This window comes from Heterocephalus glaber, unplaced genomic scaffold (genome assembly GCF_053883595.1).
Source record: "Heterocephalus glaber isolate CG9 unplaced genomic scaffold, H.glaber_assembly_v1.0 deba00001481, whole genome shotgun sequence".
Lineage (NCBI taxonomy): Eukaryota > Metazoa > Chordata > Mammalia > Rodentia > Bathyergidae > Heterocephalus > Heterocephalus glaber.
The window spans coordinates 31,705,542-31,731,581 of record NW_028258317.1 but is presented as its reverse complement, the minus strand read 5'-3'; the positions used below and the strand labels follow the sequence as shown (position 1 = coordinate 31,731,581).

Below are 26,040 nucleotides of genomic sequence, written 5' to 3'. Positions count from 1 at the left end.
TGGTATAAGTCAGTGATAGTGAAACAAGGTCATTGTCATTAAATGTGGCTATTTTGCAAAGGCTTACCAAAGATGTGGTGTGAAAGGAAAATAGTGTTTAAATAGTGGAAACAAATAGGGAAGGACATTCTACATGGGAGAGAAATGTGTAAATAAAATTCCTTACGAATGAGCAGATTTTGAGCTTGGGCCAGTTTGAAAGCTCTTTTAGCTAGATTGGAATTACAGGAATGAAAATGAAGTTGAATGGGTAGCTGTTGATATAAGGCTTAAAAGGTAGGCATCAGGATTTGCATTTAATCTGACAGGCAATTGAAAACCCACTATGAATTCTTCACCAGGAAATGATGTGGTAGAAATAGTATTTTAGGACAATTATTCTGACAGCCATTATGGATGAAATCAAGCATGGAGAGCCCCAAGACTATACAGCTGCCGGAGTGACCTGGCATATGAATGAAGATGACAGGTCTAGAGCAGAAGGGAAAAGTGATGCCGAGATGCTGAGAAAGAATGCAGCTGACATTGTGACTGACAGGATTTAGAGAATGGTGAAGGAAATCCTAAGAAGTAAACCCAGAAAAGATGAAGTTCATTGGGAAGAATTTTAGAAGAGGGAATGTGTTTTGTCTTTGATATCCCCAATCTGGTGGTTTAGAACCCTAGGTGGGAAAGTCTGGGTGTTTGGGCATCTGGACTAGATGGAGGCTGCTAGCTGTGGGAGAATGATTACAAGGGAAGACAGTACTAGATGAAGGCTGGGGGGGACTTCAGGATGGGAGCTGGGACTTGGGAAGCAGAGTGGACAGGTGAAAAAGGCAGTTGGTAGAGCAGTGTTTCTTGGTTACTAGAGAACTTCCTACCTGACATCTCTACTTGCTTATAAGGCATCTAAAATTTAACTACCCCAAATGGAATTTCTAGGTTTTCCCACAAAACTTGTTTCCTCATCTCAATTGATGGCAAATGCATTCTTTCATTGTAGTAAAAAAATGCCTATATTGTGGTAGGAAATAATACAGAAATTGTTTAATATATAAAATGCCCGAAAGAATTGAGATTAATAATAAAATTGGTCAGATTAAAAACCTTGGAGTCATCCTTGAGTCTTTTCTTCTGTACTGTCATGGAACCCATGTTGTCTCTCCCTTGAAGCAACCAGAATCTGACCTCTTCTTGCCTCAACTGATTCTATTAAATTTTACCAGCCCTTCCAGTGACCTACAAACCTTTTGTGGTCTCACTTCTCATGATCTCTCTGGTCTGATTTACCACCCTTCTCCTTCTCAATGCTCAGTGGTTACCTCCTTATTCTTCCTAAGGTACATATGAAGCACTTTCTTAGCTTAAGGTTTTTGTGCTCCCTTTTCCTATTCCTGTGACCCTTTTACCTCAGATGTCTGTGAAATTAGTTAGACCAGCTCACTTCCTTTCCTCCTTTTGGTCTTTGTCCAAATGCCAACCTCTTTAGAAGAGACCGATCCTGACTTAGTTATTTAAAGTAGAAAGTGTGCCCTTCCCCACTTGTTATCTCTTTTCTGCTTGCTTTTTTCCTTAGCACTTACTACCATCTAATATAATGCATTTTATATATAGTATCTTAAATTTATTGCCTCTTCCCACTAGACTAAAACCTCCATGAGTACAGAGATTTTTGTCTATTTTATTTACTGATATATTCCTAGTATCTAGAACAGTGCCTAGGTACAAAATAGATATCTAATAAATGTTTGTTAAACGAATGTAAGACACTTTAAGTTGTGAGTATATGTCCTCACAGAATCCTCCTACCACTCCTCTTCTATGAAATCTTTTTCCTGGATTTCCCAAGGAGACACTTTGGGAAATTCTGTTATGGTGTATTACGGAATTCAAAGGAAAAGAAACTTCCAAGAAAATTGTGAACAGCACAATTGGCAAGTTGAAGAAATATTGACTCAGTTAAGCTATCAAGTAGGCATGGATAGGGAAATGGTTTGCAATCTTAGAACAAGCTGTTTCACTGCTCTGGCATGTCAATGTGAAGGAAGTAAAGTTGGATATAGATCTTGAAGAAAAAAGCCAGGGTAAATTGCTCATTCAGGGAGTTTAGCTTTGGATGAAAGGGAGAACAGTAGTTAAGGAAAGATGCTGCAGGTTCAACACAAAGTGCTTTGGATTTTTGAGATCAAGAGAGCTTGGTTTTGTCCTTTGTTACTTTTTTTTTTTTGGTACTGGGGATCGAACTTGGGACCTTGTGCTTACGAGGCAGGTGGTGAAACCACTGAGCTAAATTCCCAGCCCTGTCCTTTGTTATTTTTGTAAGGTAACCTAGAATGTTATTCAGTTTGTGTTACAGCACTGAAGACTGGGTAACTATAGAGAGGTTTATTTAGCTCACAGTTCTGGAAGTTCAAGGGCCTGCATCTGATGATGGTCTTGCTAGCAGAGTTTTGAGGTAGTACAGAGCATTCATTGTATGGCAAGAGACAGCACGCGTGCATACGAGTGTGTGTGTGTGTGTGTGTGTGAGACACTCTTTGGGCCTTTTTCCTTCTTCTCTTATAGAGCCCCTGCTATATAATCATGAGGGCTTATTTCTGATGACCTTATCTAATCCTAATTACTTCCCAAATTCCCTACCTCTATTTCAATTGAGTTTCCACCCCCTGAATAACTTGCAGTGGGGATTAAATTTCAACATACGAACTCTTCGAGATTCACTCGAACTATATATATCCTAACCATAATGCCTAGTATATTGTATTGACATAAATTTTATTTTTTAATTATGTTGTTAAAAATAGGTGATTTGCAGTACCCTGTTTTTCAAAGTATTGTAATTTGGTCGATTCAGAGCTGCATGGATATTGGATAAATTGGGTTCCATAACTTCACTTCATCATCTGCTCTCCTCCACTGTGTGAGTGTGTGTGTGTGTGTGTGTGTGTGTGTGTGTTCGGACTCCACTGTGAATGAGAGGTGTGATGTAAATATTAAAAATTGGTGCTAATTGCTTGCTTTTTTTTTTAAAGGAGGCATGCACTGTATTTTGATGTGTGAGTTTCTAGGTCATTTCTGTACTTCCTGAAAAAAGTTCACCTAGGTGTCACACTTGTCATTAGCAGCTGGGTTAATGCTTAAATGACAGTTTGTAGCAAATAAGGCATAGTTCCATGACAGTTTGACTTTACCTTATAAGTTGTGATCCATCAAAGGATTAATTTTTAGTTGAAGCGTGTTGTTGAATTTTTGGATATCTTTAAAAATAATCTGATGTGAGTTAAACTGTTTCAGGATTGACTCTCATGGGAAAAACCAAGAACTGTTGGACATTTTTAGTTGATGTGCATGGCATTTGAATTTTGAAGTGGTTAGCAATGAAAATTATGCCAAGGATTATGCCACAGACCCCTGTCCCTCGTTTCCATTGTAGTCTTTGGGATGAATTACATTCATATTATTTGAGGAATAATTGGTTTGAACTCCAATTCAAACCAGCTGTAGGACTAACATTCTTTTGTTTTAGTTACAGAAGCTGCATACCTACATGTAAGAGAAGCAAAAATGTCAGATGATATCAGGAAAAGGTTTGATTTTCCAAATTCTCTTATCCAGTCACAGGTAATTTCACTTATTTATTTTTGCTCCATGGTAACAAATAAATCTTTTTGGTGGGTGGTTAATTGGACTTCTTTTTTAATGTTAATTTTTATTCTTCTTCATACTTCTATAGAGGTCGACTTTACTAAACAATTTTATATTAGTTAATTTGAAAAAGTATATTTGAAGTAGGAAGGCAAATACTTGAAATTGATCAGTATAAGGTTCTATTTATATCACACTTCTAGAGATACTAAAACTTTGATTAATTAGCAGGCTCCTGAATGTTTTTTTCCTTATAATTATTAGGAGCAGAGGTAGATGGTTAAGAGATATTTAAAGAGATATATTCTATTGTTGTATAACTCTTAATAATATATTTTATTGTAATGATATTCAATAATTAAAATATCCTAGATTAAAAAAATTTGATTTCTCTATGAAATAGGAGATTCTGGCAATTATTTTAGAGAGTGTTTCAATAAGACAAATAGTTAAAGAGGGTTTTCTGGGCCGGGAACTTAGCTCAGTGGCACTGTGCCTGCCTCGCAAGCACAAGGTCCTGAGTTTGATCCCCAGTACCGCAAAAAAAAAAAAAAAAAAGAGGGTTTTCTGATTGGCCATTATCCAATTATAAGTGTTCTGGTTACTCAAGGTACCATGCTGGCTTATTATCTTTTCCTGTGAGAATAAAGCTAAAAAGCCAGTAGAGGCCTGCTGAAGACTGAACGATAAACAGCATCTTGGATACTTGCAGCATTTTACTTCAGAGATGCCTGCTATGGGAATTGACTTAGCTGGGCAGTGGGGAACCCTTCCATGAGGAGTAGGACACTCCTTATGCAAGATTCCCTTCTGCCTGGCTGGGTTGGAGTTGTAGCCTCCTCTCTGCAGCACAGGTCCTACTGTGAAGAACAAGATGAAGGCTTGGAGGACATTGTCCACAGTTTTTACTCTTCTGTGTCTGCAGTCCCTTCTTTGGCATATTGTAGACAATCAAGACTAACTATATGTATTACTGTAAATTAAGTGAAAAGTGTGTATGTTTTGTTAGATGGAGAATGTCTTTAAATTCTGTTAAGGAAAATGTAGCAATGTAGGCATTAATCCTTGTGTTTTGTGTTTTCAGATCAGTTCAGGCTAATATCTCTAATTTATTTGAAGATTAATTGAAAATTAAATAAGAGACATTGAACCTAGTGGGAAATAGAGGGATAACAATGGGGGTTCCTATTGTTTTTTATATTTGTTTTATTAGGCTCTTGTGATTGCCCCCTGTTCTCTGTGAATCATGTATTACTTAATGTTCTTTTGTAATCTCTGCTCAGTTTTAACACCATAGTTCATTGATTCACATACCTTTTTTTTTTATATATATATTTTAACCTCTAATTGGATTGCATCTAGTAATTGATGGCAGCAATTGAAATACAGTTGGTCCTACCTGCATATTGATGAACTTGGCTATGCTTTCCTAAATGACTCTAAAACAGGTCTTTCATTAATATGAAATCAAAATTTCAAATGATGAAAAACACTGTATGTCATAGATATCAATAAAGTGATATCAATGAAATATGGTATATTTGGATAAGCAAGAACTCAAAAACTATTCACTGGTCCTCAGTTCTTTTACTTACCCTTTTGCTAGTGAATAAGAGACAGTAAGTTGAATTCAACTTAATGTTTATGTAAATGAGTGACTTGTTTTGTAAAACTGAGAGTTTCAAGCATTGAAGTGTTAAATCAGTTCCAGGGTCCAGTGCATCATGTGTGTATATACTCACAGGGAGTGGGTGCTGCTTTGTTTTTTTTTTTTTTTTTTTTGGTTTTTTGAGACAGGGTCTCTCACTATGTAGCCCAGGCTGGCCTCCTCAAACTCATGACAATTCTCCTGCCTCAGCCTCCCGAGTGCTCTGATTCTTTTTTTTTGTACCGGGGATCGAACTCGTGTCCTTGCGCTTGCATAGCAGGCGGCAAAACCACTGAGCTAAATCCCCAGCCCCTGAGTGCTCAGATTACAAGTGTGCGCCACCATGCCCAGCTTGGGTGCTGTTTTTTTGTTTTTTTTTTAAATTCTTTTATCGGTACATTTTAAGTATACAGTACATTTACATTTCTCATTGGGAACTTGTGCCTTTACATGGTGTATCCTGGTTTTTATTTTTTCCCCATTCCCTGTACTCCCTTCACCCCTCCACCCTTCCCTATTTACAAAGACTTTGTTTCCATTTCTCATAATTTTTCCCTTCCCTTTCCTATCCCCTATCCCTCCCACTTCCCCTACCCCTTTGGACCCTTTCTTCCTATTTTGCATTATCAATTATTCATTTTAATCATTGGTACGTTTTAGGTATACAGTATAATGACATTCATCATTGGAAATTTGCACCTTTACATAATCTCTCTTGGTTCTCATTTTTACCCCTTCCCCTGCCCTCCCTTCAACCCCTCCATCCCTCCCTATTTACAAAGACTTTGTTTCCATTTTTCCATTTTCTCATATTAATTCCATTCCCTTCTTTCCTTTCCCCTACCCCTCCCACTTCCCCTTCCCCTTTGCCCCTTCGCCCCTTCCTATTTCACATTATCTATTATACCTTTTAGTCCTTATTTACACTTTCAGTTTCTCACAATAGAGAAACTATTCGGTATTTACACATGTGTGTCCTATTTATTTCACTTAAGAGTATCGCCTCAATGTGCATCCATTTAGCTATAAATGTCTCTAATTTCTCATTTTTTATGGCTGAGTAGTACTCCATTTTATTAAAAAACCACATTTTCTTTATCCAGCCTCCAGTTGATGGGCATTTGGGCTGTTTCCAAGTGGTGCTGGGTTTTTATTTGAGCTGCTCTGAAGACTTTGCAAGACTGGCAGTTATTTTTGTTTCTATCACACATGACCCCAAATGCAGGATGGACAGTTGATGCACTGATGTTTTCCCCAACTGCACATAGAGTAACTTATTATTGCCACCCTATTGGCTCTCAGACACAGAGCAGGGTTGTGCTGCAGACTTATGAGTGTGAAGCTTAGGTGGTAATAATATATGTAATCAATACTCCTAGAAGAGTTTTGGATTTAATTTTGGACTCTTTGACTTAAGCAAGTATAGGAAAATTTTAGAGGTTTATAATATTGAAAGCTTATTGAAGGGCTGAAAACCAGGAGAAAAATGACAATAAATTAAAATAATAAGGTCTAACATAGGACAGTGGTGGAGAAGAGATCTCTTGGATCAGCTTGCTTGGGGCGTAGCCCTAAAATGAACTTTTTTCTCCATCTTTATTAAAGGCATGCTGAAATGTGATGAATTTCATTTTGATGCAAAGACGATTTTAACAACTGAGTTTTCTCATTTGTTTCATGGTTTACTAGATTAAGCAATCTCAAATTATCTTTTAATACTAAGTGACAGCAATTTGAACTGAAAACCTAGCAATTTTCTTAACATTTAAGAACTCTATTTTGCTTATTGATAACGTGGGTTAATAATGCTTATCTGAAGAGGTGTTCTGAAGATTAAAAGTTATTTACATGGAGTGCCTAATTGAGCACCTTCTACAGAGTGACCACTTAATGAATAGGAATTTTATTTATTCCAAAGTGACTCCTTGCCTATCCTTACTCATATTAAGTAGTATTGATGCACATGCACTATGTGGAAAGAATGTCGGAAGAGAACGTGCTCATTAATTTTGTTTGTTTTTCAGGGTGTGGGTCATCTTATTGCTGCAGTCCTAAAGGAAAATAGTTTTTCAGAAAAGATCCACCAATCCACAGGCCAGGTCTGTGTTTAGTTCTGTGCTTGAATTCTATTCAGATATTGCTCCAGCTGGATCACATATACAGTTGCCTTGTTTCTCTCATTGTTTGGGTCGCCATAGAAATGATTTTGTACCAAGAGAACTTTATTGCTTTTTGTTTGGTCGTGTTTTTTAAAAATTTTTTTATTTGCATTTTTTAGTTTATGCTGGGAATGGAACTCTAGACCTTATGCAGGCTAGACAAGCACTCTACCACTGAGCTATAACCCCAGCCCTACATCATTCTTTTAACATTTAAAATTTATTACAACACACTTCAGGAATGAGACATGGAAGGAGTGAAGGAGAGGATTTTTATGACCATTAATGAAAAGTAACATGGGTCAAATGTGGAAGGAATGCTTTAGAGAAAGTTGATAGAGTTACCTTTGAGGGAATATTGTTAGTTTTCAGAGAAAATGAACAGAGTAGTTATGTTCTCATGCTTCAGGTCAGCCCCAGATGTGAGTTATGAGTCACAAAGGTTGTGCATTGACATTTGGAGCTGGAGGTAAACTTCCATCCTGCACACAGGGTAGGTGACTGCCCAGAGCTGGAGTAACGCCTGAGACACTGAGACATCTAACTTGATCAGTGTCCTTTCTCTTGGCATGCTGGTTTACAACCTGTTTAGAAGAGGTGCTCTGGGTACAATCTGTTGAGCCACATGAGGGATGGAAGTAAGCTTTCTGGGTTTTTTTTTCCCCCCACAACAGAAATAAGTGTATTTTCTTTTTCTCACATTCTTTTTGATTAGAAACTCTAGGTCATATTTCTTTCTAGATCTGCTGACATGTGGAAATAAGTATAGGGGCATGCTTTACTAATTGGCATTGATCTGATACTTGTATGTAGTTGCATAAATTAGGTTTTCTGAGAACCTTGATCCTAATCCTGCTGATAATCACATTATATACGCTGAGAAGATCTAGTGGTTTTAAACTGCTGGGATTTATTGAATGTCAAATCCTTGTAACTAAATGTTTCCTCTTCCACTAATAAATGAATGCTTACTTCCATGAGGACACAGTGTTCCCTGAGGCAATAGTTTGTCTGCCTGGCTCCCTGTCTGTCTGTCTGTCTGTCTTGTCTAGTTTTTCTGGGTAATGGAGTAATGGCATTTAGAACCATTTCATATTGTCTATTCAAGTGAATTCAATTTACTGCTGAATAGAAAGAGAAACAATATAAATATTTTCCTCTAATGGTGACTGCCCGTTTTCTGTATTGTTCTTTTTATGGCAAGTGCCTAAGACAGAAAAGACTCAGCCACCTTACACAAGGAAAGTGGGAATAATATCTTGTTGGTTTTCATTCTTTTGGAGAGCTGGGCATCTTTATCCCCCGCCTCAATTGTATATTTCCTTAACAGTGTCCAGAGGATGGAAAAAAAAGCTTATGAGTTCTTTTTGTTTTTTTTAGATAAATCCGTGTGTAAATCTAAATGGACTTAACTTACAATACATTCAAATATAGGTTTATTGTTATCAGTGAACCTTTTGGGGGGATCATGAGTTCCTGATGAAATTATAAAAGCTAGCTTCCCTGCTTTTATAGACTATTTCAAAATAAAAATATATATTTGCTTAAGTGCCCTTTTGGTGTTTTTCTGCCAAAGAAGACAGATTCACAATGTGAGGGAAAAAGTCAGTGTCTTTCTTGGGCAAAACAATTTTTCTAGGCTTTTGCTGGTGGCTGTGGGATAAGCGTATCACTGGCACCCTGCCTGGGTCAGACTTGACCAGTTGGGCAGGAGCACTGTGGGTGGTGGTGAAGTGCATCAGGTGCGTAGGTTGGTGATAGAACAGGAACATTTTCTGAAAATGTTATTGCCATTTGTGGCATGAAGCATAGATAATATTAGGAGTTCAACTTAGACTAAGTGACAGACAGCAGTGTTGGTGTTGAGTTAAATTGCTTGGTTAAAGCCTCTGCCTGTGGAATGCTGTGTTGCTTGAACTTGGGTTATGCCTCTGCCTACAATCAGCCTGATTTGCAGCCTGGACACCAGGTGAAAGAGCTACTGTATCAGCACACATCAATTCCCTCTTGGAAAATTGGCTTTAGTTTATTCTAGGAACAGAGTGTCAAAGGCATCCTGTTGTACAGAAAAGCTAGCTGTCCCACTGTGAATAGATTAAAGGTTGATGAATGGCTATGTTTGTGTGTGTGTAATCACTGGTTTGGTTTCAGACTCCTGCTTTGAACTTGCTGTGGGAGGAGTGTTGCAGTGACAACATAGTGGTTCGAACAGCCTGCTGTGAGGGTCTGGTGGCACTTGTTGCTCAGGATCATGCAGAGTTCAGCTATGTTCTCAATGGGATACTCAACCTGATTCCATCGACCAGGTACTCTTTCCTCCATGTTTGATCAAATTAACTAATTCCTTGTTAAGATTTAGCATTTATCCCACTTGCTTAAAAAATGGTCCTGTATGCCCGCATTTTGCCTGCTTTAGATCATTTGGGCTCCTGGACTTCTCCCTTTTTCCCCGGCTTTCATCCCGCCTCCTCATCTTCTTCTTTCCCTTGGGAGAAGTTGTTCTCACAGTGTTTCTACTCACTAGTTTTGCAAAATCATAGAGCTGAATGCTTAACCGTTTTTTCTGCCTTCAGTGGCAAAGGAGAACCATTGTAACTGTCAGTCTGTGGAAGATGCCTTTCTGCATAAATCCTGTTCTGTCTCCTGGGAGCATCTCTTTGTATATTTTTGGAACCTTGGCTTTCCTTTTAATATTGCTTATAGTTAGGGAGTCCAAACCCTGTAGCATGGTGTGTCCTCGCACCAGCTCTGTTCTCCTGCGCAAGCTGTGTTTCCTGCCCTCAGCCCTCTGCTTGGACACAGGTGACTGTCTTCTCTCCCTGAGCCTGTGACATGTCCACCTCTGCATCAAGTGCCCCCCATCTTACCTCAGACATCCTCGGGTCCACTCAGACACCCCCTTTCCTGCTCAACACGTCCTTCTTCTCAGCTGAACTGTTTTTTAACCTGTATTTTAGTGTCTGCCATACTCTTTGATGTTTAGTAGATGGCCAGATATTTCTGAATAAGAGAGGGTTTGATCGTAGCTAAAAACTTACTTTTTTTCTAAACACACACGTAACATACACACACAAGCACACACAAAAAATACTTTTACAAGGATTGTATTTATGCCCATTAAAAAGTGTTTTGTTTGTTTGTTTGTTTGTTTGTTTTTTTGAGAAGGGTCTCACCATGTAGTTTAGGCTGGTCTTGGACTCAAATATGTAGCCCAGGCTGGGCTCAAACTCTCATGGCAATCCTCCTGCCTCACCTTCCCTGGTGCCAGGATTACAGGTATGTGCCACCGTGGCTGTCCCACTCCAGTTTTGAGGAAGATCTTTTCAGAGTTAAGATTTTATCTCTCTCCTACTTATTGTTGACCTTACTTAAGCAATCCACTTAGATTTTGCCTTATCTCTTTTATTTGTCAGGTGTAGGTGATAGTATTTATTCCCCTTAAGTAGTTTAATTTCACCTTAAAACCTATAAACATAAAGTCTACTTACATTGTATAGCTGTACTACGTATATAAGAGTATCAGCAGTGAAGGGGACCAGGCCAGTGTCGCTCTCTGATGTATTTAAAGGGTAATTAGACCAGGGTAGAGTATGTCTTTAATTCTAGGGGATCATCTGAAGAAATTATGTTGGTGTGGGGTGTTATTCACACATAGTATAAATACATCATCACCATTGTAAACTGTGCAGTTTTAGCTTTGCTGATAGTGAATCACATGCCATCTGTTTATATTTGTTAGTAACCTTATAGGTAATACATTCGTATCATATATATGAGGCACAGTTTGTCCTACCCCATCTCTGTTTTCTCCACAGAGGCAAAACTATTACTAGCTTGCTCAGTGTGGTGGTGCCTGCCTGAAATCCCGGCATTCGGGAGGCTGAGGCAGAAGGATTGCCACAAGTTCCACCGGCCTGGGCTACATAGTGAGTTCAAGGCCAGCCTGAACTACATAGCAAGACCCTGTCTCAAAAAAACAAAAAATAAAACAAAACAAAAACCATCACTAAGTCTTGTCTTTTTAAAGGTATTCTGTGAAAGTTTATATACACACACACACACACACACACACACACCTGTTCAAAATCAAATAGTAGTATGCTATACAAGTATCCTTTATTTTGCATTTTTATCGAAAAATATATCTTGAACTTATTACTTAAATATATAGAGCTTTCCAATTTTTTCTAGTTGTATAATATTTCATCATATGTACATATGAGCCATACTTTATGGATTCCCTATTGTTTCTAAACTTTTGCAAGAATAGACAAGTACTTCAAAGAATAATCTTATGTATAAGGGTGGTTACTGGTTTTCAAAATGTTTTAGAAATATGGCCAAGATAGAGGAAAAAAATCTTGAGTTTTGCAGTAAGTAAATATAGGAATTTTAATAATGGAAAGATACTTTTTAAAAAAAAGTTTATTGAGAAAGTTCATATAGTCTTAACCATTAGCCACAGGGAGACTTAGAGTAGACCCTGAAGGTATCCAACTTAGTATTTTGTTTGTTTTGTGGGGATGAAGTCTCACTGTATTGGCCAGGTTGGCCTTAAACTCCTGGGCTCAAGCCTTCTTCTAACGTCCGCTCCCCGCTATTGGAACTACAAGCAGGTACCACTGTGCCTGGCTTCCAAATTTAAGTTTTGAATTAGTGTGATCATAAAATATGTTTCATAATGCAAAGCTTTCTTTATTGTTGCCAGAAGAGGGAATAATTGCCAGGAAACAATTTTAGTGTTATTTCAAGTATCAGAGCCTTGAGGTTTGTAACAATTACAAAGACTAAACTTTGTACTGTTTATGTATTTTTATAAAAGCAAAAATGAGAATCAAATTCAAGAAACACAAGCTAATTAAAAATAGGAGCCCCAAACAACTACCTCCTCCAGATACTACTCAGGGAATCTTCTGAAACAAAACCATCTATATCTTTGGGATCTAAAAGCAGAAATGACTTTGGCTGGGTCACTTTGAGTTTTCAGTTTCCACTATTTAAATTTCTACTGGTCTGTGATTTCTGTTTTTAAGATAGAGGTTTAGTGGAATCTGGAGGCACCTTGGGAACTGAGCCATGATTTCTTTTCTTTGATTTAGAAAAATAACTCTAAAACTTTATTTTTCCATCTTGTCTATCTGCTAACCTAACATTCCTCTGGAACTGAGAAGGAGATGGAGTGGGGACAGGACAGTGAGAAGAAGCCTTCTTTAGGATAGATAGAGGATGTGGCTCATGGAAGTTTCTCAGCATTTCAGCAGAAAGCCTCAAAGAAAACCAGAAGAATGGTGAAGTGAGCTTCCAGCTTGTCACACCGTCCTGGCCCTGGACAGGTCCTGTCTGGTAGTTGCCCCACAGTTGGTGAAACATTGGTTTAGAGCCTGCTTCACTGTGTAGTCTAACTCTGGAGAAGATGACGTGTGTAGTGCTCTGGTTGTCTAAACTTCAGGGAGTGGCTGGGAAAGCGGCTCTGCTTGAGAGACCTCTAACAGAGGAACAGTTTTCTGTCCTCTGTGCTCTCAGTTCAAAGCCCAGGCAACATGCAACAAGTGTAAACTACCTTTTATAGTTCTGTAAACAAAGAAATGCATTTAAGGGCTCTAAAATATTCTTTTAATCAGTAAGGAAATTTGAAAAGACATTTTTTCCCTGGGTAGGGTGAAGGAAAGGAGACCACAGAGGATGCACAATAAGGAAATCATTGTCACCCACTGAATGTGAATTTTGAAATTAACCAAAACTGTAATTAAAGGAAATGATACATCATTTTAGCATATACTTTTCTTGTCTTTTGAGGAATTGTTTGTTTTACAAGCTTGGTTCAGTTCTATTATTTCGTTGCTGATTTTTTGTCTAGATGATCTATTTTTAACAGTGGGGTATTGAGGTCCCCCACTATAATTGTATTAGTGCTTATTTGGTTTTTCATGTCCATTAATATTTGTTTTGTATAGTTGGGGGAATTTGTATTTGATGCATATATATTTATGATTGTCATCTCTTCCTCTTGGATTGTTCCCTTCACAAGGATATAGTGGCCTTCTTTGTCTCTCTTAATTAGTTTGGGTTTGAAATCTGTTTTGTCTGCAAATAATATAGCTACCCCCACTTTTTTCCGGGCTCCTGTTGCATGGAGAACTGTTTTCCATCCTCTTACTTTCAGTCTATGAATTTCTTTTTTTTTTTTTTTTAATTAAATTCTTTTATTGGTACATTGTAGGTATACAACACAATTACATTTCTCATTGGGAATTGTACCTTTACATAATGCATCTTGGTTCTTATTTTTTCCCCATTTCTAGCCCTCCCTTCATGCCCTCCACCCTTCCCTATTTACAAAGACTTTATTTCCATTTTTTTCCGTTTCTCATCATTTTTCCTTTCCTTTCTTTCCTTTCCCCTGCCCCTCCCACTACCCCTACCCCTTTGGACCTTTTCTTCCTATTTTGCATTATCGATTATTCATTCTAATCATTGGTACATTTTAGGTATACAATATAATGACATTCATCATTGGAAATTTGCACCTTTACATAGTCTCTCTTGCTTCTTATTTTTCACCCTTGCCCAGCCCTCCCTTTAAACCCTCCAGTCCTCCCTATTTACAAAGATTTTGTTCCTATTTTTCCATTTTCTCATATTAATCCTATTCCCTTCTATCCTTTCCCCTAGCCCTCCCATTTCCTTCCCCTTTGCCCCTTTTCTTCCTATTTCACATGACCTATTATACATTGAGTCCTTATTTACACTTTCAGTTTCTCACAATAGAGAAACTATTCGGTATTTACACATGTGTGTCCTATTTATTTCACTTAAGAGTATCGCCTCAATGTGCATCCATTTAGCTATAAATGTCTCTAATTTCTCATTTTTTATGGCTGAGTAGTAGTCCATTTTATAAAAAACCCACATTTTCTTTATCCAGCCTCCAGTTGATGGGCATTTGGGCTGTTTCCAAGTTTTAGCTATTACAAACTGCGCCGCTATGAACATGGGCACACATATATCACTGAGGTATGATTCTTTGAATTCTTTGGGGAAGATCCCCAGCAGTGGAATAGCGGGGTCAAATGGGATTTCCAGTCCTAGTTCTTTGAGGTATCTCCATACTGATTTCCACAGTGGTTGTACCAGTCTACACTCTCACCAGCAGTGGAGCAGGGTTCCTCTTTCCCCACAGCCCTGCCAGCGTTTGTTATTGGTTGATTTCATGATAGCAGCCATTCTTTCTGGAGTGAAGTGGAATCTCAGCATTGTTTTCATTTACATCTCTCGAATGACCAATGATGTTGAACATTTTTTCATGTATTTATTTGCTATTTCTACTTCTTTGTCTGAGAAGTGTCTGTTCATTTCAGGTGCCCATTTTCGGATTGGGTCTTTAAATTTGGGAAGTCTGATCTTTTTAAGTTCTTTATAGATTTGAGATAGTAGACCTTTGTCTGAGGAAGAGCAGGTGAAGATTTTTTCCCACATTGTGGATTGTCTCTTCACACTGCTGGTGGTTTCTCTTGCTGTGCAGAAGCCTTTTAATAAGAAGAGATCCCACTTGTTGATTGTTTGTGCTAGTTCATGGGCAACTGAGGTTTTGTTTCTAAAATCTTTTCCTACACTGATGTCTTCAAGGGTTCTACCTAACCTCTGTTCCAACTGGTTCAGAGTTTCTATTTTAATATTTAGATCTTTAATCCATTTTGCTTTCAGTTTAGTGCATGGTGAGAGATATAGGTCTAGTTTTAATCTTTGGCAAGTTGAAGCCCAATTTTTCCAGCACCATTTATGAAAGAGCCCAGTTTATGAATTTCTTTGTGAACTAAATGGGTTTCTTGTATACAGCATATTGTTGGATTTTGCTTCTTAATCCATTCTGCCGGTCTATTTCTTTTGATTGGTGAGTTGAGGCCATTAACATTGATGATTATAATTGATATGTATTGACTTATCTTTGTCATGTTATTTTCCTGTTGTTGGCTCTTTTATTTTTTATTTTCCTCCCTCTCCCTTTAATTTCTTGCCTTGCCTGGTGGATTTGCTCTGTTGGGCCTTACGGAGTTGTGACTCTCATTTTGTTTTTCCAGGATATTGTTTAGAATTGTTTGGAGTGCTGGTTTGGTATTCATGAAATTTCTCAGATGTTCTTTGTCGTGGAAGTATCTTATTTCCCCATCAATTTTGAAAGAGTTTTGCAGGATACATCAGTCTAGCTTGGAGGTTGTTTTCTTTTAGGGATTGAAATACCTCACTCCAGGCTCTTCTGGACTTGAGGGTTTGTGTTGAAAAGTCTGCTGTGATTCTGATGGGCTTCCCTTTGTATGTGATTTATTTCTTTTCGTTAACTGCTTGTAGTTTTTTTTTTTTTTGATACTGGGAATCGAACTCAGAACCTTGAGCTTGCGACGCAGGCAGTGCTTGTTGTATTTTGTTCTTCTGTTGGGTTTCAGGGATCTTGATTATTATATGTCTAGGTGTAGATTTATTTTTTGATCATGGCTAGTTAGAGTCCTATACGTCTCATTCATCTGTATGTCAAATTCTTTTGCTCTGTTTGGGAAGTTTTCTGTCATTAATTCTGTGAACAGTTTTTTTTTTTTTTATGTCATTTGTACTTTCTCCCGATTTTTCATGGATTCCTGTCAGTCTTATATTATTCTTCTTTGCATCATCTAGGAGCTGCTGGATTGATTTCTCATGGTTCCTTACTATTTTTAAGAGATCTCTCTTTTCATGGTCACTGACCGCAATCCTGTCTTCTATATCTGATATTCTGTCTTATTCGCTCATTCTGCTGGGAATGCTTTCAGTAGAGTTTTTAATCTCCTGGATATTTGTTTGAATCTGTTCCATGGATTCCATTTCTTTCTTATGTTGGGTGTTCATGATTTCCATTTCTTTCATATGCTAGGCATTCATGATTTCCATCATGGTCCTGAGGTCATCTATTTTTTTTTTTTAATCTGTTTCTGTTCTAGAGTCTCTAATCATGTCTTCTGTGGTTATCTGGGAAATTTTTTCTGTTTTGAATTTTCCCAGAGCTTCATTCATCTGTTTTGTTATTTCCTATGCCATCAGTGCAGGGTGTCCAGGTAATTGATTATCAGACTTTTCCACCTCGTTTCTCCCAGGATTTGCCTTTGGTAAGCTGGTAGCCTGATTTTGTGCCTTGCTTAACTGTCCTCTCATTTCTGTTTTTGGTGTTGGTACTGTTTTTGGTTCAGTTCTTGGGTTGATACTTCAATATTGCTTATTGTAAGTATCTTTACTGCTTGTATATAGAACCTTTATGGAATGATTCTTTCTCAGAAGTGTCTTCCAGATATATCTGGCCTTTATGTTTTGAGTCTCTAATGACTCTCAGGCTATCTTGTTTTCAGTATACCAGGAAGGACAACTGATTAGATCAATCACAACACTTAAGCCCAAGTGATACAATCAGCAACAACAATAGCATCAAGCACAGTTTAGAAAATGACAATTTGTGGTAGTTATTAATCTATCACTTTTAAACCTGTGAGTTAAATCAAAGTTGAGGACCAGGCCAAAATGTGTCTATAATGAATAAACTCTTCAAATAGCAACTTTACCCTTCAGGATGAGTACTTAGAAGGAGTTGGGGAGGGAGGGATAGATAGATATGATAGGGAAAGGTTAGAAGTGAGGTCAGAGGGCACAGGAAGATCACACACACTCTAGAAAGCTGTTGAAGAGAAGAGGGGAAGACAGAACGAAAGAACAAACACAAGAACAACAACCTAACAGCAATGGGGATGCTGGAAACTGTATTCACTTTTCTTTTAAAGCTAATGACAATTGAGAGTAGGAAAAAGAGAAGAAAAGAAAAAGTAAGAAAAAAAGAAATTTGAATTAGGACAGGAACAGGAATAAAAAGGGAGAGAAATGAACAAGGTGGAAGAGAGAAAGCAAGAGAAAGAGAAAGAAAAGAAAAAAGAAAAAGGAAAAAATTTTGAAAAACAAAAAGGAAAGAATAGATAGAAATTAGAAAAGATATTACAAATAAGAGAAACAATTACTTTGAAAAATAAAAAATCAAAAGTAAAAATAAAGGGCTTCCTCAGGGTATGTTTCTGCTGTCACTATAGACAGTGTGGGCAGGAGTGTGCAGATGTAAGTCGATTAGTCTCAGCAAGCCAGCAGCTATCCCCTGAGGTTCAGGCTGATTTCTGCCTGCAAGGCCCAAGTTGAGATCTCTGACCTCCTGCAGGGTTGAACTCTGCAAGGCTCTACTGCAGGTTCCAGGTTCCAGCTGCCCTTCCCCTGAAGATAGTCCAGGTTCCGATGGGAGGTGGTGATCCCTCTAACTTACCAACTGTGGTGGTCTGGTGTGCCTTTATTGCAGAGATTTTCTTCACTTTTCCAGTGGGCTTCAGTTTTCATCTAGGAGCCTCAGAGAGCCCCTCTTTCTTTTGTTCACTTCTGTTCTATCTTCTGGAGCTCAGATCATTGTCCTTTCTGACCCACTGCCCCTCTATGGTGTGGATCCAAGTGCTGGCTTGGCCCAGTGGCCAGAGGCAGAGGGGTGGGGCCTCACTGCATTGGCATCTGCGCTGCTCTGCCGGCCCCTGTGCTGCTCAGGACCTCCACTGCTCTGCCTGTTTGTTTTTAATTTAGATTGTTTTTGGTTTTGTTTTTATACTGAATTTATCCTGAGATAAAGATTGTCAGAGAAGGAGTTTTCCATCTTTTATTTCCTGAGATTTTTTCCTCTTTGACTGTCCCCACTCCCAGAAAGCTCATGCAGCCATTGTCACAGTTGCTTAGTAACAGGGTTGTGAATAAAATCTTACTCTCTTGTGGAACCAGGTATTCAGTTTTCCATATTGAGGTGTCATGACAGCCTGTAATTTCAGCTCACTTCCTCCCACCCTCCCTTTTTAAAAAAGTGTGCTTGGTACGAAGGATATAAACTAGGCTGGCATCTTATTAGTGTGCCTTTTGTGCTTCCAAACAGGGAAGGGATATGTGATTGATGTACTTTTGGAATATAAAAAGTGTGGGATATTCAAATATATTTTCTGAGGTTCCTAAAGACTGCTTTTTAATGAAATCTTGCATAGGATATTAAAAATTACCATAGTGGGTCCTTTTAAAGCTGTTGGGTCAGTGAGTCTTTGTTCATGCATTGATAAGGGTCCAATGACTAGGAATGATTGAGAACTATGTGAAGATTTAGGAAAATTTACCAAGAAATTTCTCATCTCTTAGGGACCTTTCTTTTGTCGATGACCCTGTTCCTTCGGAAACTTGATCACTTTGTTATATAGAAAATGGCTAGCAACCGGGGAGACACACTGTTCATATCTTGTATTATTAATGCTTTTGTGTACTATTTAGCTTCTTCCTTTTATGTGGCAGGAAAAGAACTAAGGAAGGACGCCTTTATGAGGGAAGACAGTAGGCTTTAATCTGGTTTTTTTTTTTTTTTGTAGTTTTCTGAGACCATTTTGCTATGTAGTCCTGGCTGGTCTTGAACTCACTATATAGCCCAGGCTGGCCTCGAACTCATGACAATCCTCCTGTCTCAGCCTCCCCAGTGCTGGGATTACAGGCATGCACCACCACCCTGGCTAGCATGTTTTAATCTGTAGCTGGAGTATCAGACCATTATATTACCTCATGAATTTGGGATGATTTCAGAGTTTATATATACATTAATATCATTGCTCATTTAAATCTAACCAGGGAGTGTCAGAATTACCAGGCCATGCCTGTTTTCCATGCTGTATTTAACTATTTGTTTTAAGCCTATTACCTTGTTTCCAAATGTTCTCTCTTTTTTTTGTTTCCTCAGTACTTTTCTTTCTCTAAAATACTAGGATCTTTCAAACAGAAAAGTCATTCCAGCCACTTCTCATCTGAGACATTCTGCCCTATTTCTTTTTAAGTTGAGTGATCTGACTGAAAGCTTTGTTTGTCACAAAACCTTTCATTTTAAGAGTCTTATGCTGAGATGTTTCTACATGTTTTAAGAACAATGGCTAATGAACATGTGTTACTTTTATAATGGAAAAATGCTTCAGAAGAAATCTGGCTGTTTTCTGTTACTTAGAAGACCATCGACTATGTAGAACTTTCTCAAGCAAAAGCTCAGTAAACCTCTTAGATTTTTTTTTTAATGATCTTTTTTTTCCCCCTCAGTACTGTGGATCGAACTCAGGACCTTGGGCTTGCAAGGGAGGCGGGGCGCCACTGAGCTAAATCCCTGGCCCTAAAAAACCATTATTTTTGTCATTTATTTAAGCATGAGTTCCCTAGAACTGTTTTTTATTTTCTTTCTTTCTTCCTATCTCTTTGTCTCTGCTTTCTCATAATTTTATAATGAATTTAGATGTGATTGTTAATGTTTATTGTTCTCTTATTTGCTTATGACTTACTATGTTTCAGGCTGACAAAGTATCCTTTTCAGAGAGCTTAAATTATTTCTAGTTAAAAACAGACCTGGCCACATTTAGGTCATCTGTTTCATAATATCCAGAGATCTCCTCTGCGCCCCTTTTTGGGATGTCATATCTTTTTTTCAACCCAAACCCTTTTTTGTGTTCTACTCCTAGTCAAATAGAAATACTTCCTTGTCCCTCATGTTTGATATATTTTGAAAGCAAAATATTAAACATTATTTGTAGTCTTTCCCAAAGGAAACTAAGCTTATGTGAGTCATATTTGTGTCATAATCAAGCAAACCCCAAACAAAAGAAACCTGAAACATGTTATTCATGTGCACAGTAGCCATCATGCTATAATCTGCCTAGTGAAGATCAATTTGCTTGAGTAGTTTTAATTAGTATAATGTGTACAGCCTGAATAAAACCTTTTTTTCCCTGTGTGTTCTCTCTCTATTTTTCTATATATCTTTTTGTTTTTTGGTTTTTTGGGGGTGGTTACTGGGGATCGAACTCAGGACCTTGCATTTGTGGGGCAGGTGTGGCAACACTGAGCTAAATCCCTGGCCCTCTAACTGTCATTGTTAATCCATACTCGGTCTCAGAATAGGATCTGGGTCTTGGCTGTTTTGCCCAATGAAAATTGAGGTTTCTTTTTGCATTGTCTTTTGCTACTGTGATTGTGGGTGAATCCTGATGTTTCCTTCACTCTCAAAGAGTTCCTAAACAAATTGTTTTTCTCAGCACTTGTCCAAGGAAGGGCTTCTTACACCTGATTTTTACTGAAGAGCTTTTGGCAGCAGATTCCAGAACATATTAGGGCCCTTTGGGTTACCAGTTACAGGAATTCACTGGAACTAGTTTAAATGTCAAAGGGTAATTGTTTTCCCCTTCCTCTCCCCTCTCCTCCCCTCCTCTCTCCTTCCTTCCCCTTCCCTCCCCTCCCCATCCTTTCCCTTCCCTTTCCCTCCTTCCTTCTTTTCCTTTCCTTCTTTCTTTCATTTATTTTAATTTTTTAAACAAAGGGGTTAAAACAAGGCAGTTATGCCATATAATGCAAGAATAGGAATACTCATGGGTCTCAGAGAGAAGATGGGTACTAGTTGTTTCATTCTTCTCTCTTGCTGCTATCTGACTTTCTCTGTTACCTACTTCTCATGGCAGCCCCTGCTCCTGGGTTACTGTCTCTGTGCATAGAGACAGCCAGACTGAAATCAAAGTTTCTTGGCCTCGGTTATGGATTGCCAAGGGCAAGACCTGGAATTGGATCAGTCACTTCTGCCAGGAGCTGTCAGTTTCCTAGGGCTCCTGTAACAAATGATCATAAACTTGGTGGTTTAATGTAATAGAAAATTATCTTTAAGAGTTCTGGAGGCTAGATGACCATAACCAATCTGTTCTCTGCCTCTCTTCTAGCTTTTTGGTGGCTCCTAATGACCTTTGGCATCCCTTGGTTTGTGGCTGCATAATTCCATTTTTGGCCTCTGAATTCTCATGAGCACCTTCTCTGTGTGTCTATCTCAAATAACCCCATTCTCGTTCTCTCTTTCTTTTCTTTTCCTCTTTCTTTCTCTCTCTCTGTCTCTCTCTGTGTCTGTCTGTCTGTCTTTCTTTCTTTCTTTCTTTCTTTCTTTCTTTCTTTCTTTCTTTCTTTCTTTCTCTATCAAGACAGGGGTCCTGCTGTGTAGTTCAGGCTGGTCATGAACTCACAATGTAGTTCAGGCTGGCCTGGAACTCGTGGTGATCTTCCTGCCTCAGCCTCCTGAGTGTTGGGATTACAGGCATGCACCACCATGCCCGGCTGGTCTTTCTCTTATAACTGATGGTGAACCTATGGCATGTGTGCTGAAGCAGGCTGTTTGTATTATTGAAAGCTCTAAAAGGTTTGCTATCCCTGGCTTATAAGGATACCAATTAATTGGGTTTAAGGCCCACTGAAGATGAGCTCATCTCTCAAGATCTTTAACTAATTCCACCGGCAAAGACCCTATTTCTGAATAAACTCACGTTCATGGGTATAGCAGGCTGGGATTTAGGTGTATCTTTTTGGCAGAAGGAGCTTAACTCTGTACTGGTTATTTCTTCATTGTGTGAGCATATGTGTGCTGGGATCTGTCATACAGTAACTGTATGAGTAGGAGTGATTATTCTCAAACAGAGAGGAGACCTGGATGCTTTTCCAGAGGAAGCCTTTATACTGACATTGAAGGTGGGGGCGAACCATGACCTTGGAAATTGGTATTGGTCATCCAGTTCAAATCTAGTTTTGAAACATAATTGTGCCTAAGTATGAGTGACTGATACTAGGACTGTGTTGCTCTAAGTATGGAGAAAGGAGAGATAATATAATTGTTCCATGGGGATGGTAGGATACATTTGTGTTTTCTGTCCACTTCTTCCTCCTTTGGAAAGTGTTTTTTTAAATTACAAATTATCATTCCAAACAGAAATAATGATAGAAATAACCACTGCCTTGGTTGCTGGAGAAGGGAGGTTAAGGAAGGAAACTAGTCTTTTTTGAATATTAGATATGTCCCTAGCCTTGTGCTTCAGAGTATTACCTAAAATTTCTAACTTCATCTTCAGAATAGCCTTGGGCAAGGGGTTCTTTCATAGGTGGTATTGTGTATTTCCATTAGGAGACACATAGTATCTGATTGTTGTCAGTGACAATGTTAGTGGTGATGTTAGTGGTTGTTGGTGTTCATTGACTAGAACCATGAATTCATTTGCTGACATTGTAATGCCATCATTATCTTCACTTATTGAGATATTATTAGAAAAATCTTTGTAATATTTACTATTTGGTTTCCTAGAAATACAATTTATAAAGGAACATCAAGGTATATACATAATTCTTTATTTACTAAAGTCTATAATAATGAGTTGTTATTTTTTTAGCATCCTTTCAGTGGTGACCAGTTAGATTTTCTTTTATAAAGAATTATAAAGAGCTCAAGAATGTAAGCATACTTGATGTATTTCAGTCCTTTTTTTTTTTTCTTAAAAAACATTCTTTAGAGACTTTGTTATTTCTCTCTGTTTTTCAGGCTGTTTTTTGGATCCTCTCTTTTTTTTTTTTTTTTTTTTTTGGTACCGGGGTTGGAACTTGGGTCCTTGTGCTTGCGCAGCAGGCGGTGAAACCACTGAGCTAAATTCCTGGCCCTGGATCCACTCTTTAGAAGTAGTTTGGGTAAAGTAGTTTCAGAACTCCTGTTGTTATTCAGTGATTTTCATGTATAACAGATTTGTTGAGATTAGAGGGAGGGAACTGGGGCTTTAGCTCTGTGGTGCCTGCCTTCCAAGGGCAAGGTCCTGAGTTTGATCCTAGATACAAAAAAAAAGATTAGAGGGAGGGAAAGAACATAGTGTCTTCCAGAAGGTACTTCTTGCAGCTGCTCTTATATTGTCACAGGAAACATCCAGTATTTCTAAATCTCTCTCAGAAGTTAATCTGCAGAGTGGTGGATTTAGTTATGTGGCTGGTTGTCTTTAATAATGCAGTTAAAATTTTATGTCCATCTGAAAATTTCTTTCTTTTTTACTATGTCAAAATCTAGGCTGGTTTTAATGTTATAAGTACATGCATTAAGATGTGTTAAGTAAAAAAAATAAAACTCCAACCAAAAAAAACACACAAAAAACAAAAACTGCTTCCCTTGCACAGGACTGTTTCATTGCTTGGTAATATAAGTGTATTATATTACTTTTAATTCCCAGTATTTATAATCCTTCATTAGCTAAATGTGTGATGTCTGAAACAAATGGCCTTTTATAACCGTAACTAGTGATACTATTGATGTTTATTTATTTAGTAGAAAACTAATTGATTTCAACATCAAAAATGTTTGGGCACTCTAATTCAATAGGCATGTGTAAAATCATGTAACTGCAGAGCAAGAAATTATTTTCTGAATTTCCTTCTGGAGCTGAGCAAGACAGAACCTTGGCTGTATTTATGCATGCCAAAGTATTAACTAAACTCACTTACTGAGTGTATTTATTACCTCCTGTATTCCTGAATTAGGTGCAGTGATATCATGATGAGTACTTGGTTGCTGCATTTGTGGTGTTTTTGGTTTAAAGGGAGTGATTGCCATAATCACATAGTTCTACATGGTAAACTACATTCATATATACTATACTTATTCCACTATATTCAGATAAAGTTTACTGTGCAGGGAATGCCTTTAATATGAGGGTTTGATTTAGTCATGGCTGTTCAAGAAATGCTTTCCCAAGCAAGTGTCACTTAAGATGAAACTAAGGAATGAGTAGAAGTTATTACTGGGCTCGATCTCCAGTACCAAAAAAAAAGTTATCTAGGCAAACAGGACAGGGTTCAGGAAATAGCATGTGCCAAGTCCCTGCTATGAGAGAAAGATGGCTACAAAGAAGGCTGAAAGAATGCTCAGTGTAAGGGGAGAGCAGTTTGAGTGGAGGTTTGAGATGAGGTCAGACAGTGCAGACCAGGCAATCTGGAGGATCCGAGTATTTGTCTTGGTGTTAGGGGGGCCTGCTGAAGTGTTTTTTCTAGCAGGTATCAGTGGTTCTGAAAAGACCACTCTGGCTGCAAGATGAAGACATTTGGAAGACTGGTTTTGGGGTAGGCAGAGTGGAAACAGGGAGATTAGTGTAATCGGCTGTTCCTGTAGTTTGTGTGAGAGACAATAGATGCTTCTTCCAGAGATGGAGGAAGTAGATTTGTGAAGTATGCAGATTTGTGGGTGAAGCATTTCAGATGAAAATGCCTGAAAGAGTCATGTCAAAGATGACAGCTTGACTACTCCACAAGGATCTAGGGAACATTAGAAGACCAGGTGTGTGGGGAGAGCACAAGTTCATTTTTGGATGTGTTGAAGTGTGATTCAGATGCTGAAGTAGGAATAGCTGGTGGCATCAGGATATGCACTTTTTTGCTAATGATACTCTATGTTATACTATGAATAAGTTAGGCATAATATCTAATCAGCTCCTTTTTTGGTCCTGATTAAAGTCTTTGATTTGTTAATTAACTGTTCTGTGTACCTGTGTACCTCAAACTCATGCAGTCTGCTTGTCTAAAGACTAATTTCAGTTTCTGAAAATGTTCCTCAGAAGTCTCCTTTCTCAAATTAAACATCTTTTTGTGTCTGTGCTAAACTGTGGCTAAATATGGTTCCTAAATAAAAGACATTATAGTTATTTATTTAAATATTTGCTCATACTGTCTATCCAGGAGATCAGATTTAATCTTCTATTTGTATTCAGAGAATTCCTTCTTAGCTGAGAGTATAAATACTGTTTTCCCTTTTTGTGGTGATGGGGTAAACGTAGGGTCCTGTGCATGTTAGGCAAATGCTCTGTGACTGAGCAACACCCCAGCTCTTTTTTTTTAAGCTAATAAAGTTATGAATATTTTTTGTTGTGTTTTTGTTTGTTTATTAGGTAGGCCTTATTTTTAGATTTTTTTAATAATAAACATAACTAAGAGGAGAACCATTTTGTAAATGATATTTAGAAACAGGAAAAACCTACAGATTTAAAACTGTATTTCATTTAAAAAGTTATACATACTTTTTGAAAACTCAAACAATGGGATTTCTAGATTGTGAAAGCAGTAAGTGGTAAAACTTCTTTTTATCATCTTCATTTCCTTATATTCTTTTTAAAAATTCACTTATGATTGGGTCCTGATGAAAAGTAGGAAGTGGCAGGACTGGAAAGCCCCAGTGGTATTAGAATGTGTGAAAGGTTCTTCCAAGTCTTGGTGTTGGTTATCTCAGGGCTGTAGCGACAGCTTGAGTATATGAAATCAGATCCAGGGACATGGAGTTAGGGACCAAGTAAGTCCAGTGAAATTAGAATGTCGTATCTAAATGTATAAAATATTATTTGTTTGCATGCACTCTCAGAACATTTAAATACTGTTCTGAAATTTGCTTTTTGTTGTTCATATGTGATAGGCCTCTTTCCACTATTTATAAATCTGTTTGCATACTTTTAACAATTTTAGTCTATTCTGTAATACAGATACGCCATATTTTAACCATTTCTCTATTGGCAAACATGTATATTTTCTTTCATTTTTTAAGATAACAAAGGTAGTACAGTTTTGTTTTTGTTTTTGTTTTTTTTTTTTGGTACCGGGGATTGAACTCAGGTCCTTGCACTTGCGAGGCAAGTGGTGGAACCACTGAGCTAAATGCCCGGCCCAAGTTTTTTTTTTAGT

At 38.0% G+C, this 26,040-nt stretch overlaps 1 protein-coding gene across 20 annotated transcripts in view; it reads left to right on the top strand.

Moving 5' to 3' along the window:
• The window catches only part of Focad (focadhesin), a 357,541-nt gene that overhangs the window by 36,550 nt on the left and 294,951 nt on the right, over nucleotides 1-26,040 (top strand). For 12 of the 20 annotated variants that reach the window (XM_087183404.1, XM_087183410.1, XM_087183413.1 and 9 more), the window contains 4 exons: nucleotides 3,509-3,603; nucleotides 7,300-7,374; nucleotides 9,586-9,740; nucleotides 10,600-10,710. In XM_087183404.1, the coding sequence (XP_087039530.1) occupies nucleotides 3,547-3,603; nucleotides 7,300-7,374; nucleotides 9,586-9,740; nucleotides 10,600-10,710 (398 nt within the window). In that variant the 5' untranslated portion in view covers nucleotides 3,509-3,546. Of the gene's footprint in view, nucleotides 1-3,508; nucleotides 3,604-7,299; nucleotides 7,375-9,585; nucleotides 9,741-10,599; nucleotides 10,711-26,040 lie in introns of those variants that run through there. The other 8 variants (XM_087183409.1, XM_087183408.1, XM_087183411.1 and 5 more) reach the window with 3 other exon arrangements.